The following is a 14,549-nucleotide window of genomic DNA, read 5'->3' on the forward strand; positions in this document are numbered from 1 at the left end:
CCGGCGCTCGCTCTCCTCCACCGCCCAGCTCCCGCGCTGCCGGGTTTCCTGTTCAACAATATAGCGAGGGAGGCACCAGCCGAGCGCACCAGGCAGAACTTCCTCCCGGGCTGGGGCAGGGCTGCGGCGGCGAGAGACAATCCCCGGTGTCCTGGCTTCCTGTCCCCTCTGGGCGAGCCAGCGCCCTGGGAACAGAGGCGCCACCCCTTCCCCGGCGCTTCCCGGGACCCGGGGCCACACCTGGCTGCTCCCGGGAGATGGAGGCAGCAGCACCAGGACAGGAGGACGAGGGGGTCGGGTCTCCTCACCTACTTCTGGCTGAATTTCCCTACCAACGACTCGGTTCTCCTCTTCTCCTGGATCCTGGTTGGGGAGGAGGGCGCCCCTCCGATGTCTCCAGGGTAAGATCAGAGCAACTTCCTGGGGCCGGACTCATCCTCCTCACCTTATCTCTGCAGCTGCTTCCGGTGAGCTGGGGACAGAACACCTACCTCACAGGATTGTGGAGAAGATTAAATGAGATGCACTAAGGGCGATGTTGTTATGATCACATTATCATTATAAAACACACAGCGTATTAGCTGTGATTCATGCTACTTTTAGAAAAATACATTTTTATTGATTTCAGAGAGGAAGGGAGAGGGGGAGACAGAAACATCAAGGATGAGAGAGAATCATGATCAGCTGACTCCTGCGGGCCCCTTACTGGGGATTGAGCTTGCAACCCAGGCATGTGCCCTGACTGGGAATAGAACCGTGACCTTTGTCCATGCTCAACCACTGAGCCACGCTGGCCAGGCCTAACACTACTTTTATAACGAGAGGAGCCTCTTTGGGTTTGGAATGAGGTCTCCAAATCTCCCATCCTCCTCTAGATGGTGGTGGTGGGTGTGGGGAGGGGGCAAGAGTCCTCAGAGGCACTTTGCGGAGAACAAAGGCGTCGAGTCCAAAGGCAGGGCAGGTCACTTTGCCCCTGGTCCTCTTGCCCCAGGTGGGCCTGCCTCCCACCCCCCCCCTCAAACCAGGTTCCTCCTGTCTCCCTGGAGCCCACCCCCACCTACTGCCCCTGGGGGGAGGTGAGCTTGCAGAAGCTGGGCTCATGGGATGGGCAGTGGGTGCTCCCTCATGGGCCGAAAGGACAGGAAACTGCAGACCTAAATGTCATATTTTCCAGTCCCATTTCCCTGCAACCTGATTTCCCGGTAAATTAGCGTTTCCTTCTTCTGTCCGTACAGTGGGCAGTGGTGGGCTTCCCCTTGCAGGGGCCCCCTGGACCTTCCGAGGAAGGTCTACAGACAAATAAAAGCCCATGTGAGCCCTCAAACCATGAGGGCGGAATCAGGGCCCTGCCCAGCCTGTCCTTCCTGAGCCCCTTCGCTCAATCCAGTGGGAAACGTAGGCCTGAGATTTCACACATTCCAGGGCCAGGGGTCTGTGCTTTGGCATGGAAGGCACAGGAAAGAAGCCATGGTGGTGGGATTTCAGGCATCGGCTTCAGTTGTTGCATAGGAATGAACCTCCCTGAGATCCAACCCCATGGGGGCCCTGCCTCCTCAGAATCCAAGGGTGGGGTATATACTGAACCTGTGACTGCCCTCTCCTCCATGCCCACTGCTGGCACACAAGTCTCCTGCTTGCAAATGTTTACCACTCCCCATCCTCTCCTCTCCGGTGCCTAGGGACTAACAGGAGAGTGGAGGCCCAATCAGACTGGCAATGGATGGCCCAGGGTCTCCCCCATCAGCCACAGCGTGAGGATTCAGAAGCCAGACCAGAGATTAGAAACATCAGGTCTTTACTGCAAAATCATTCAAACAACACAGCAGCAGTTCCTTCAGTACGTCGCCAAGCACCAGGGCCCCGGTACTGCAGTTTATTGCATAAAGTGACACTTTAAAAATAGTGTGGCCACCACTGGAGTTCACATCAGCTTTCAGTCGGAGGTGAGGAGGTGCAACTCAGCTCACCTGAAAGCATCAGCAGCTTTTGGGGATGGGGGAGCGTCAGATTTAATGCTTCTAATCTCTGGGAGCGCGGGGGTGGAGCGGACTGAAGTAGGCGCCTCCAAGGTCTCACTCCTGCCCCCTCCTAGGGCACCTCGTGGAATATAGAACATACAGGCCCAGCCAGGGCCACACTGCACCCAGGCTGGGCTCCTGCCCACTCAGGGATCTGGGGCAGTCGGGGCTCTGATCAGGCTGTGCTGGCACAAATGCTCTGAGGGGTGGGATGAGGATAAGGATCCATTTCTGCTTCTGGAGGCTTTGGTGTGCTGGGCACAGGTGTGCACCATCTTATGAGAGGGGACAGAGGGGCTGTGTGGCAGCCCCTCCCCCACCTGCCTAGCACCTCCTCTGTTCTATTGCACAATTTATCCAGCTCCACGGGGCTAGACAGATGACTCAGCAGCCAGATCACCCCAAGGGAGAAGTGGCAGTAAGCTCATCTCCTGGCAGGACAGGTGGGTCTTCACATGAGGCCCCCAATCTCAAGCTGAGTGCAGAGATGACCAGAGGGCCCCAGGGCGGAGGGGGGCTTGCTGGATTCAGGAGAGGAGGCAGGGATGCAGCAGAATCCCCCAAGCCCCAAGGGTCTAAATATCATTTGAAAACAATTCCAACACTCCTTCAAATGGCAATGGTGTTTCAATGACATTTCCCAGTCTCCAGCGGCGCCCTTCCCGGGCCAGTCCGGCAAAGCTGTGTGAATGCATGGCTTTGTGAACGGAGCGAAGCCCTTCCGTGGCCCTTCCCCCGCTGGCCCCCGCACATCTCAGCAGCGGGGCTGGCACGCTTCGTGAAGGACGGGTCACTGTTCCACAGTGTGTGCCAAGGCCGGCCCCCGGCCTGGGCTGGCTGCCCTCTCTGTGAGCCCAGACTACCTCTGTCCCAGCAGGGGTCAGGCAGGCAGGGGTGGGACCTCTGAGAGTGTCCCAGTGTAGGGTAGGAGTGGGGTGGGCCGGTCCCTGGCCCAAGGAAGATGCAAAGTGCTGACAGTGCTGGGTTGAAGTCATTCCCCTTCTCGTGCAGGGACCAGAATCCCGGCTACAGAAGAGACAAGGGGCTCTGACACAGAGAAAGATGGGCTTTTCAGGTGGGGGGCATGGGACAGGGAGTAGAGAGGGAGGGAAGAAGGTGGCATCAGGACCGACCCGCCTGGCCCCATGGGCTGTTTGGCACATTGCACTTGAGCTGTTGGCAGCAAGCGTCTGGGGAGGGTGAAGGAGAGGCAGCTGACAGGCTCTGTCCCAGGGATGCCCAGCCGCCTGCCTGTCTGCAACCAGGCCTGGGCGGTACCTGCTCATTCGCTCATGGTGAGAATGCCTGGATTTCTTGGGTGATTTGTATAGGGTTAAGAATAAAAAAATATTTTCTATTGAAATAGGAAGGGGGAAAACCCACCTTAAAAAACTAGACCTTTTAATCAGGCATGTGGATTTGAAAATGCGCCCCAAGTCTTATTTCCACAGTGTGTGAACAGCCCTGATGGGGGTGCCATGTCAGTGAGATGAGCTGGAGCCTGATTAGTGCAAAGTTCCCCCTCCCCCAGCACCCCGGACAGGGGGCGTCTGCTGGTGTCCCACCTCCTGGAGCAGATGGGAGGGGGGCATCAATCATCAAGCCCTCTGGTAGGCTCATGCTCTAGTCACATCTGAGTCTTCCTGACAAGGGAGACAGCTGTGACACCTTGAGAGTGGCTGGGGCTGATGGCAAACCCAGCTGCATGGCTGAGCGGAACCCTCACCCCGAGGCCTTTGAGGGGGGTCAGGAGACTGGGTTAGGTGAGAGTGTTCTGTTCGTGGTACTTGCGCCGGCGGGCACAGCGGGGGCAGCCCTTCACCACGGCCTGGCAGCTCTGGTGAAAGACGGTCTTGCATTCGCCACACCTGGGAGAAAGAGGCAAGTGCTACTTGTGCGAATGGGCAGAGGCCTCCCCTGGGGCCTGAGGCTGGCCAGTGTTCCTGACCAGAGCCCACAGTCGGGCTGTGTTCCACCCACAACCCCAGGCCCACAGGCACCACTTCTCCATCCAGGGAGAGGAGATTCTTGCAGCGATGCGTACCAAGGTCATGTGATGCCTGCTGACCCTCTATTTCATTTGTTATAAATGCTGCTGAGACTCACTAATGACTGCTTGCCTATGGTGAAGATTCTCTGCAGTTGGAAACACTCAGCCCAGGTCTGTTCAAGGGGCTGAGTCTGGGCCGGGGAACACCTACTGAAAATGAATGAATGCTCCCATCAGTTCAGATTTCCACTCCCACATGGGTTGGAAGAAAGGTTTGGTGGATGAATTTGTCCATTTAGAGGCTTCTGATAATGAGCGAGTGATAACTGGGAATAAGAACGACCATGACAGGGGTAGAGGTCACCCACCAGTTGCCCATTTTGTGCTGGGCCTTGTCCAATGCTCCAGGGCAATAACTCATTCAGTCCCTCCTCAACCCATTCACAGATGACAAAACTGAGACCCCGGAAGAGAGCCAATAGCATTCTCTGAGGGCTTGTGTTGTCCCCTGAGCAGGACTGGGGCTGACCATGACTGCCCAGGGCATCAGCTGCTCTAAACAACCTCACTAACCTGAGGCACTAGCGCAGAGGGGATGTTAAGTGTGTTCCCACCCAAGGACCCAGGTCTGCCACGCCACCCTGAAATGCTGGGGGAAGGGGAGGGGTGGGGCATCTGGCTGGGTGTCCTGCATACCTGACGGTGGAGTCAAACTCGAAGGGGAAGATGATGTCATGGTGGTGGCAGATCTGGCAGATGAAGCCACGCTGGGTGCACAGGTCACAGTGGTAGACATGCTGGGAGGCAAACTCGATCAGGGTCTTGAGGAATCCTTCATACACTCCCTCCGAGATCTGTAGGGGCAGATGCAGGCCGCCAGGCATTTTAGGGAGCTGTGCTGAGGCCAAGGCCGTCTGCAAACCGCGGCCTCTTGATGGCACCCTGCCTGAAGAACGGCTCCCCGGCTGGTGTGGCTCTGTGGCTGAGCATGAACCCATGCACCAAGAGGTCCCTGGTTCGATTCCCAGTCGGGGTACATGCCCGGGTTTCAGGCTGGATCCCCAGTGGAGGGTGTGTGAGAGGCAGCCGATCGATGTTTCTCTCTCATCAATCTTCCTATCTCTCCCCCCCTCTCCCTTCCTCTCTCTCCAAAAAAAAAAAAAAATAAAAAAAAAAAAAATAATAATAAAAACATTTTAAAAAATTAAAAAAAAAGAACTCCTATTCCAATAGAAGTGTCTTTCCGTTTGGGCATGAGATCCTCTCCAAATCAGGCCGAGCAGTACAGGCATCAGCCTTTGTGCACGTGGGGATCATGGGGTTGACAGACGAGGCCCAAATCCACTGTTCCTTTCCTTGAGCAAAGGAATGTCTCAAACTCTCACCCCTGTGATCCTGGTCTTTGCTGTAGTGCCTGCTGATTCCCGGGGCGCTGCAGGCTCACTCACTGCCCCAGGAAGCAAGGGACGGGGGGACACCAGTCCAAGGTCCTGAAAAGCTGATGACCTCTGTTTTGTCTCAGTGAACAGCAACACCACCCCCACCTCCCTTTCTGATTTTTTCCAGTAATGGGGTCCCTCTGGAGAGGTCTGGGGGTGGGGGGGCAACTTTCTCACCTGCTGGAGGTCAGCGACACTGTACTTGTGGGGAGACTCCAAGAGATAATTCCTGTGGGTGAGCCTTCAAAGAAAACACAAGAGGTCCCTTAGAAGGGTTTCCAAGCCCCAGCCAACCTGTGTTTGTTTTCATCCCCTGAGCCGGGCTAAGCAGGCACCGGCACCTCCCACCGGGGCGGGGTGCTGATGAGGAGCACAGCCAGCCAGACAGGCCGGAACCTGGCCTCCAGTGACTGACTAACAGGGACCTCGGGCAGGTTACTCCACCTCCCTGAGCCTCACGTTTCCTCACCTGAGAAACGGAGCTGTTTTGAGGATTAAATAATTTATTTAAAACTTTTGGCACACTGCCTTGCACATCGTAAACAATGAATAATTACCTACCTCTAGTTGCTAAACTTGTATTACACAACTGAAATTCGCTGAGAGCAGAACTTAAATGTTCTTACCAAAAACATTTCTGAATAAATAAATAAGTAAATAATGTGGTGAGTGTGTTAATTAACCAGATGGGAGGAATTCTTTCCCAGTGTGTACATATAGCTATACGCTGTACACTTTAGATATCTTACAATTTTATTTGTCAACTATACCTCAATAAGGCTAAAAATGCTTTTTTAACTTAAAGGTATAAAAAAAAAATGTCTATAAAAATAATAATGAGGAAGAGGATGATGAAAGCTAACAGTTGGTACCAGGAACTGGGCTGAAAGCTTATATATAAATATAAACTTATTACTCCTCACAATAATCCTTTGAGGTCAGTGCTATTATAACACTCACTTTGAGGAGGAGAGGAAATGGAGGAACAGAGGTTCAATAACTTGCAGTGGCCGCACAGCTGGGAAGCTGCAGAGCTGGAGTTTGAGTGTAAGCGCTTGGCTCTGGAGCCTGTTCTCATCCGCCCTGTGGATGCCTGTAGGTGTCAGCTGTTGTCTTTATTGCCCCCATCACATATCAGGGACAGAGCTGGGGACAGAAATGCACAGGACCTGGCTTCTGCAACCCGCAGCCCTGGTCTGGCTGAGGGACAGACATTCAAGCATCTGGTTTCGGTGCCCTGTGAAGACCTGAGACCTGTTCTCAGCCCCACGGCAGATCCCCTTTCAGAGGTGGGTTGGGAGGCGGGGAGACAGAGGATGAGCTCCACCACCAGCCGGGCTCTGGTTTCTACCCCGCTGATGGCAGAGGTCCCAGGGTTACATCCTGAGGGACAGAGAGGAAACACCTGCAGACGCTCCCTGGGTACAAAGCCTGCCTGGCCTTGCAGTGTGAGTGTGCCCGGTGCTGGGGTCTGGGGAGAACGCTCCAATTCCGAGGAAGCCTGCAAACCTGCCCCAGGATGCTCTGAACATCCGGGCCGGATGGGGCCAGATCCTGGGGTGTCTGGAATGGGGGCTTGGCCATGGCTCACTCCACAGCCTCAATTATGGTCCAGGGGGGAAGCTAATCCAGGGTGGAGATGGCAAGTTCCCCCCAAACAGCCAGGCAGGCTACATGGTGGGTGATCTGTGGGGTGAGGACGCTGCCGACTGGATGCTCAGCTCTTTCTTTCTTTTAAACACACACACACACACATTATTGATTTCAGAGAGGAAGGGAGAGATAGAAACATCAATGGTGAGAGAGAATCATTGATCGGCTGCCTCCTGCATGCCCCACACTGGGGATCGAGCCTGTAACCCGGGCATGTGCCCTTGATGGGAATCAAACCTGGGACCCTTCAGTCCACAGGCCGAAGCTCCATCCACTGAGCCAGACCAGCCAGGGCTAGACGCTCAGTACTGTATGCTGGTCTCCCTAGGAAAATCCCAGCTTTCTGGGAACAGGAAGCCGCCATTTATCACCAGGAAAACGCAGGGGGCGGGGGTGGGGGTGGTGCTCAGGCTGTTCCTGAGTGGCAGGAAGGGTGGGGCTGATTTGGATGGACAGTCACCTCTATCATCTGCCCTCTGCTCAGTCATTTAAGCCCTGGGGGCCACCAGGTCCAGAGCCTTCCCTGTGAGCCACTGCACCCGGGCCTGTCACACTCAGAGGCCTTACAACTGCAGAGGGAGGTGAAGTCGAGGGGGCGGGGGGAGCTCCCCTTTGCTGGTGGCAGCCCCCTGGCTGGGTCCTTGGAGAGACCTGCCTATTCCTTCTCAGCCCTTCTCGTCCTCTCACCCTCCACCTGGATGACTCAGTCCAAGCCACCTTTCCTCTCGGCGAGCTACTACCGCTGCTGCCAAACTCCTGATCAGAATGCAACAGTCCTGCTCAAACCCTCCAGTGGCTCCCACTGCTGGCAGAATAAAACACAGGTGCCGTTGGTGTGGCACACAGGACCTTCCAGGTCTGGTCCTGCACCCACAATCCAGCTGCACTAAGCCTCCAGTGGGTCCTGGTGAGCCATACTCCCACCTCCCTCCATGCCAGGTCCCCTTAGACAGGAAAGCCGGGTCTTCCCTTCCCCTTAGTTTTTCTAAGCCCATCTCCCTATACACGGGGTGCCATGTGCTGCGGTAACCCTGTTTTCCTGTGTGTAAGGCAGAGTGAGGTCTGGAAGCTCAAACAATACCCACAGGTGAGACTGCAGGGGGTCCCAACTTTCTGTCTAATTCTCATTCTTACTCTTTGAATATTATCTTTGCAAGAAGAAAAACAGTGTTTTCCTTAATGAAAAGGCAAAACTCCACAAACACTCAGCTCAGATGTTATCTCCTCTGGGGGCTACCCTGGCCCTCTGGCCCCTGCCAAAGCTGGGTCAGGTGCTCTTTCTCATAGCACATGCCACAGTGAACCAGGGCCATCTGTCTGCCTGTCCGTGTCCCTTCCCCGACTCTAAGCCTCTTATGCAGCCTTCACCACAACTCAGGAAGGCCACGTGAATACAGGGGTGACTTGCCCATTTTACAGACAAGAAAAATGAGGCTCAGAGAAATACAGTGACTTCCCTGAATCACACAGTGGGTCTGAGCCCCGGCAGAGGCTCCTCTTGTGCTCTTTCTCCTGCCTGTTCTGCTTCTTTTATAAAAACTATGTTTTTATGGCCCAGCTGGCGTGGCTCAGTGGATGGGCGTGGACCCAGGCACCAGGAGGTCACCAGTTCAATTCCTGGTCAGGGCACATGGCCAGGTTTTGGACTTGATCCCCGATAGAGGCCGTGTGGGAGGCAGCTAATCGATGTTTCTCTCATCAATGTTTCTATTTCTCTCTCCCTCTCTCTCTCTAAAATCAATAAAAGCGTATCTATCTATCTATATATTTCTTTAAAAAAACTTGTTTATTTCAGAGGGGATGAGAGAGGGAGAGAGAGACAGACAGACAGACAGACAGACAATGATGAGAGAATCCTTGATTGGCTGCCTCCTGCGCGTGCCCAGAGGACGCCTGAGCGTGTGTCCACGTGCAGGTGCTCACCTTTTGCTGAGCTCCTTCAGGGCCCCACTCCGGCACAGGCCCAGGTAATCCCCCAGAAGCTTCAGCTGCTCCCGGCTCCTCCCGATGAGGTGCATCCGCTCCTCGTGCTCGTACAGCGATGGGTTCACCAGCTGCAGGTTGATGAGGGGCTGGGCCCGGATCTTCATCAGGAACTTCAGGGCCTGCCGGCAGACCTGGGGACACCACCAGGCAATGGGGGTGAGACAGAAAGGCCCTTCAGGAAGCGCCTCTGGGTCAGGCCCTGCATTGCCCACCTGCCCACTCAGGCTGCAGCCAACCTCCAAGAGGATGGTGCCATTCCATTTTACAGATGAAGAAACTGGGGTTCAGAGAGATGAAGTGACTTGGCCTGGGCCCACGGCTCATAAACGCCAAGATCTGAACCCAGTTTCTATGACCCCCAAACCTCCGTTCGCTCCATGGCACCCGCTGCTGCCCTCCCAGACCATGCTGGGATGGAGGAGGGGTCCCCCTCCCCTGGGGCCTCAGGGACCCTTCCCAGGACTTCCTCTCCTCCCAGCCCCCATTTTCCTGCCTAAAGGAAACGCACTGTCTCCTGGGCTGACTCAGGAACCAGGTGACTGGCTGAGTCAGGCTGCAACCACAGGAAGCCACAGATCAGACGCAGCTTGACAAGAGGTTTCCCCAGTTCCCTCGGCTCTGCCAGCAGCAGCACCAGGGCTCCCCGAGTCTCCGTGCAGAGTTCAGTGACCCATCTCAGTCTGTCCCACCTGATAGGGTGCTGAAAGTTTTACCCTCAGGCCCCGCCCTAATGCCAAAGCCAAGTACTGAGCACCTACTGTTTGCTAGTCACTGGGCTGAGGTTCCTGACCGCCTCTTTTCTTCATCCCCAATAACAACCTAAAGGGGAAGGTGCCATCATCCCCACTTCATTGGTGAGGAAACTGAGGTTCAGAGAAGCTAAAGTGGCTTATCCAACCCACCGGTAGGCAGTGGAGACCAGGCCTAAGCTGAGGTGTGGTACAGTCAACGACTGTGCAGTAGCCAGGAGACTGTCTTTCAAGTCAGAATTGGATTTGAATCCTGGCTCACTACTTCCTACCTTATGACCCGTGAAACTTCCTTAACCTCTGGGTGACTCAGTTTCCTTATGTGTAAAATGGAAAAAAATAAAGCCACTTGTCTCCTGGAATTATTTTGAGTTTAGATTAAAAAATAATCCAAGTGCCCTAGCAGGTTTGCTGAGTGGTTAGAGCACCGGCCCTCGAACTGAAGGGTTGCTGGTTTGATTCTGGTCAAGGACACGTACCTCGGTTGCAGGCTTGATCCCCAGCCCCGGTCAGGGCACCTGTGGGAAGCAACTCATCGATGTGTCTCTCTCACATGGATGTTTCTCTCTCTCTGTCTCCCCACTTCCCTTCCACTCTCTCTAAAGAATTAATGGAAAAAGATCCTGGGGTGAGGATCATCAACAACAACAACAAGGTCTGTGTAAGCCCCTGGCACGGAGCACAGACTCAGCCAAGGGGCTGCCACCAGACTCTGAGCTGCTGTGGGCCAGCTGCCCCCGGGGGGCCGGAATGTAACAGGGGCCTCGGGAGGCTTCTGCTCCCCCAACTCCACTGGCATCTCTCGCCTCCCCCAGCAACGGACAACTATTTCCCACGTCCCAGGGGTACCAGGCCCCAGCCAATGGGCAGCCCAGTGTCCAAGCCCCTGTGAGTCAGATCAAACTGCTGTTCCCCAGCCCCCACCCATCCCATCCCTGACCCAACTCGGCCTCAGGCCTCGGGAGAGGCGCAGATGAAATAACACACGGAGTGTGGCTGAAAACAGCCGAGCGCTGCAGACGGGCAGGGCTTTGTGCTGCAGGGACCATTTCTATCCTGCGTGTGCGGAGGAGACAAAGACAGCAGCCCCAGTCCTGGCCTCACGTCCTGCCAAGCGCTGGGCAGGCCTCGCACAAGTGGGTCAGCCAGGGTAGTGCCGGTGAACAGCAAGGCCCCTACCCTGAGAGCCGGGCACTTTCTAGTCAGATTTCCCTGTGTTCCCCAAGCCAGGGATCTGAGAGCGAGCTGGATATTCCCACTCTCAGACACGCTGAGAAGAGGACTGTCATTTTCTAGCTGGAACGAGGAAGTGGCACCAGAATTACAGCAATGAATAAGGAGATGGCCCAACAGAAATATCCGGGTGTTGTAAACAGTGAGTGTGTTTTATGGTAAAAGGCTTCTTTGCCTTTGTGGTGATTTTGAGGTTTAATTTTCTCCATGTAGTTATTTAAATACTTAACATTGAAGGTATAGGTGGGGATGAGGTAATCAAAAAAACACACAAACAAAACAAAATAAAGCTAACGTCTTCGGGGTTCCCATCCCCAGGAGGGCAGAGGCTGGGATGGCACAGACTCAGTCCCAGGCTCCCTGTGCCCTGGCAAGGACACATCCACATGCCAAGACTGCATGGACCCTGACGGGTGAACCAGGGGCCAGTGTGACCTGTCTCGGGAGAGGGGAAAGGCACCGCCCGAGTGACGGGAGGGAACTGTCTCCTTCGGTCCGCACACAAGCCCGAAACAGACACTGGTAGGGAAGTATGGTAGCGATCATCTCAGGTAGAAACTATAGTTTAACTTTAACCCAGCTGTTTGGTTTCTGTACTTATTTGTTTGCTAAAATAATAGAAAAGTTATTTTGATTTTCTGAATTATATAAATCACCCCATTCGATTGAATACCCTATTGATTGTACTGTGAATATCCCACTGGTTGTGGTCATACTGGTCTTAGAAAGCACATTTTCCTTCACCTGGGAAGGACAGCACAGTTATCCCAAGGTCAGAGGGCTCCAGTTTTCCTGTCTCTGCTGATTCCTATATAAATCTGGTGCTGTGGCCATCTTATCACTATGAGATTTGGGGAATGGCCCCTCATAGTCCCAGATTGCAATAAATGTGACTCTTTAATTCGACTTCTTGAGGCGCCCTTCTGTGATTCGCGGGGTACATTACAACAGTAGTAACCCGCCTTTCCCGATGAGGAGGCTGAGGTTATAAAATTTGCTCACGGTAACACAGCCAGAAAAATGGGTAAGCTCAGCTGGAGAAGAGAAAAGCCTGAACCATCTTAAAATACATCTTAGTTAAAAGCATTTGGTGAACATAAGAAAGTAATACTAAGTAAACCAAGTGTGTTATAAAACAATGTGAGTCCAGTATAATCCCAATTTTATAAAAAAGTAGACACATATATACATAGATGCATGGTGTGGACAAAAAAGAGGTGCTGGATCTATCTGAAACTAACCTCACAAGGTGATCTGATCATAAATTCCCAACGGGGCAGGTCATGGTGGTAGTCAGGCCCCAGGCCTATAGCTTCTCTAGCAAAAGGCTTAGCTCTGCCTTCAGCAAGCGCTGTCCATTGTTCCTGGGCATCTTGGGTACACACCTTTGAAATGCCTCTTTTTAAACCCCCTCCTCCTAAAGTGTGACCACTCTCAAGAGAGCACATAATTTTGTTAACTATTCTAAAGTCCAACCCCTGCCTTGCTTTCTCCCATCTTCATGTAATCTTCATTACACTCCCTCTTTAATTGTAATGTATAAAAGAAAGTGCAAAGCTTTCATTCTCTAGAGCAGCGGTTCTCAATCTGTGGGTCTCGAACAATGAAAATCCATCCTGCATAGCAGGTATTTACATTACGATTCATAACAGTAGCAAAATTACAGTTATGAAGTAGGAACGAAAATAATTTTATGGTTGGGGGTCACCACAACATGAGGAACTGTATTAAAGGCTCACGGCATTAGGAAGGTTGAGAACCACTGCAGTCTAGAGTATTTGAGGTCTTGCTTCCCAGTAATTGTCATTAGTTTTTTCCATTGTCAGGTTCTCACACTGACAACAGAAAAGGCTGACTGCTCCAAGGGGATTTGCAGCCAGCTGGCCAGACCATCCATCCACTCATCCATCCACCCACCCACCCATCTATCCATCATCTATCCATCCATCCATCCATCCATCCCATCCATCCATCCATCCATCCACCCATCCATCCAGTTGCTGGTGCCTTAAACAGTTTGTCTGCAGCCATGAGGAGCTGCAGAAAACCATCTTCAGACTCCTACCTGAGGCCCACGGCAGGCACTGACAGAGCTCTGCACAGAGGCTCTAGACCAGCACCAAGTTTTTTTCTTTATCAGTTTCCCCAAATCACGAGGCCTGAACCAGTGACCCTGCCTTCTTAAGAGCCACACTCCTCCCAACAGATGAACGGCAGCAGCATAGAGGAGTGACCGTTTCTCTATCATTCAGCAGCCCTGGGTGGCCACGATAGGCTGGGCTTGGGACTCACCGGGCGCTTGGTGAGGTCCCAGTTGTGGATGATCCTGGCCGGAATCACTGAAGCATCGTCTTGGTGGCAGATGTCACAGTAATAGAGGCCAGAGAAGGCACAGAGCTTGGGTCGTACAAATGAGAAGCCGATCTGCCGGGAGCAGCCTGGGGAGAAGGACATGGGGAGAGTGAGCAGCGGCGGGGCCAGAGTCAGCTCCTGGGTAACACAGAAGCAAGCACGGTGGATAGGCCTGCTATCTAAGGAGAGTATAAAGATAAAAAGGAGAGTATAAAGATAAGAACAGCCACCACTCACAATCAACCCTATTAATTAATCTTGACAACAAAACACTGTCATTTTACCACTGAAGGAACTGATGCAGAGAGGCTGGGAAACTGGTCAGTCACACAGGGATGAAGCGGCACAGCCAGGATTCAGAGCTGGGCTGTGTTGGTTCTAGAGCCTGCATTCTCTTATAACTAGCTGCCTTCTTCCATGTTCCCGCTGCTGGCTCACCAATGTCAGCCTCCTCTAGGTCTGTCCCTCCACTGGGCCCCAGACAAGGAAGCAACTAAGTCAGGGCCTTGCAAGTCGGGAATGGGGAGTGGGCAGGAAGGCAGGGCCTGGAGCCAGTGTGAAGCGAGAGCTGCCGGATCCCTCGGGACAGGGGTGGGGGCCCAGCCTCAGCTCCTCAGCTGGAGGTCCCTGGAGTAGGGAGCAGAGGGAGTGAGTCGCTGTGCTTAGGGCAAACGAGGGTCTGGCTCAAATCTTGAGCACGTGCCCAGCCTCCCACGGGGCCAGGGGACGAGAATCCCTCCGGCCTCAGGACTAGAAAGGCCGGTTCCTCTGCTTACCAGTTGCCTCATCCTGACCTTCAGCGAATTTTTTGCCGGGTTCCCTTTCAGGATCTGATCAGCTACTCCTGGCTACTCTGTGGGTTATTACAAAGTTTCAATGAGGCAGGTTTTGAAAGTGCCCCACAAACTATGAAATACAAGCCAAATGGCTGTGATTGGCGTGCGCCTTACAGGCGGAGAGGAAGCCCAGGCTCCCCAGTTTCAGTCTTGCCCAAAAGCTGGCGAAGGCTGGCGGGTGGCAGGGACAGTGAGAGCTGCCCCTGCCAGCATTCATTCACCTCCACAGTGTGAATCACCTCGAAGAGGGTGAGGGGGTGTGTTGGTGGAGGGTGGAGGTTGGGGGGGAGGGG

At 53.7% G+C, this 14,549-nt stretch overlaps 2 protein-coding genes across 4 annotated transcripts in view; both read right to left on the reverse strand.

Moving 5' to 3' along the window:
- Window positions 1-587, reverse strand: part of ARHGAP27 (Rho GTPase activating protein 27) — a 31,849-nt gene extending 31,262 nt beyond the window's left edge. The window contains exon 1 of the mRNA XM_015572519.1: window positions 309-587. The gene's annotated coding sequence lies outside the window, so the exon portion shown is untranslated. The remainder of the gene's footprint in view (window positions 1-308) is intronic.
- Window positions 588-1,778: 1,191 nt separating this feature from the next.
- PLEKHM1 (pleckstrin homology and RUN domain containing M1) overlaps window positions 1,779-14,549 on the reverse strand; it is a 44,182-nt gene continuing 31,411 nt past the window's right edge. For all 3 annotated transcript variants that reach the window (XM_015572535.1, XM_006776899.2, XM_015572534.1), the window contains 5 exons: window positions 13,361-13,506; window positions 9,024-9,217; window positions 5,625-5,688; window positions 4,705-4,862; window positions 1,779-3,886 (listed from right to left, as the gene is read on the reverse strand). In XM_015572535.1, coding sequence (XP_015428021.1) covers window positions 3,778-3,886; window positions 4,705-4,862; window positions 5,625-5,688; window positions 9,024-9,217; window positions 13,361-13,506 — 671 coding nt within the window. In that variant the 3' untranslated portion in view covers window positions 1,779-3,777. The remainder of the gene's footprint in view (window positions 3,887-4,704; window positions 4,863-5,624; window positions 5,689-9,023; window positions 9,218-13,360; window positions 13,507-14,549) is intronic.

Source organism: Myotis davidii, unplaced genomic scaffold (assembly GCF_000327345.1).
Source record: "Myotis davidii unplaced genomic scaffold, ASM32734v1 scaffold109, whole genome shotgun sequence".
Taxonomy (NCBI): domain Eukaryota; kingdom Metazoa; phylum Chordata; class Mammalia; order Chiroptera; family Vespertilionidae; genus Myotis; species Myotis davidii.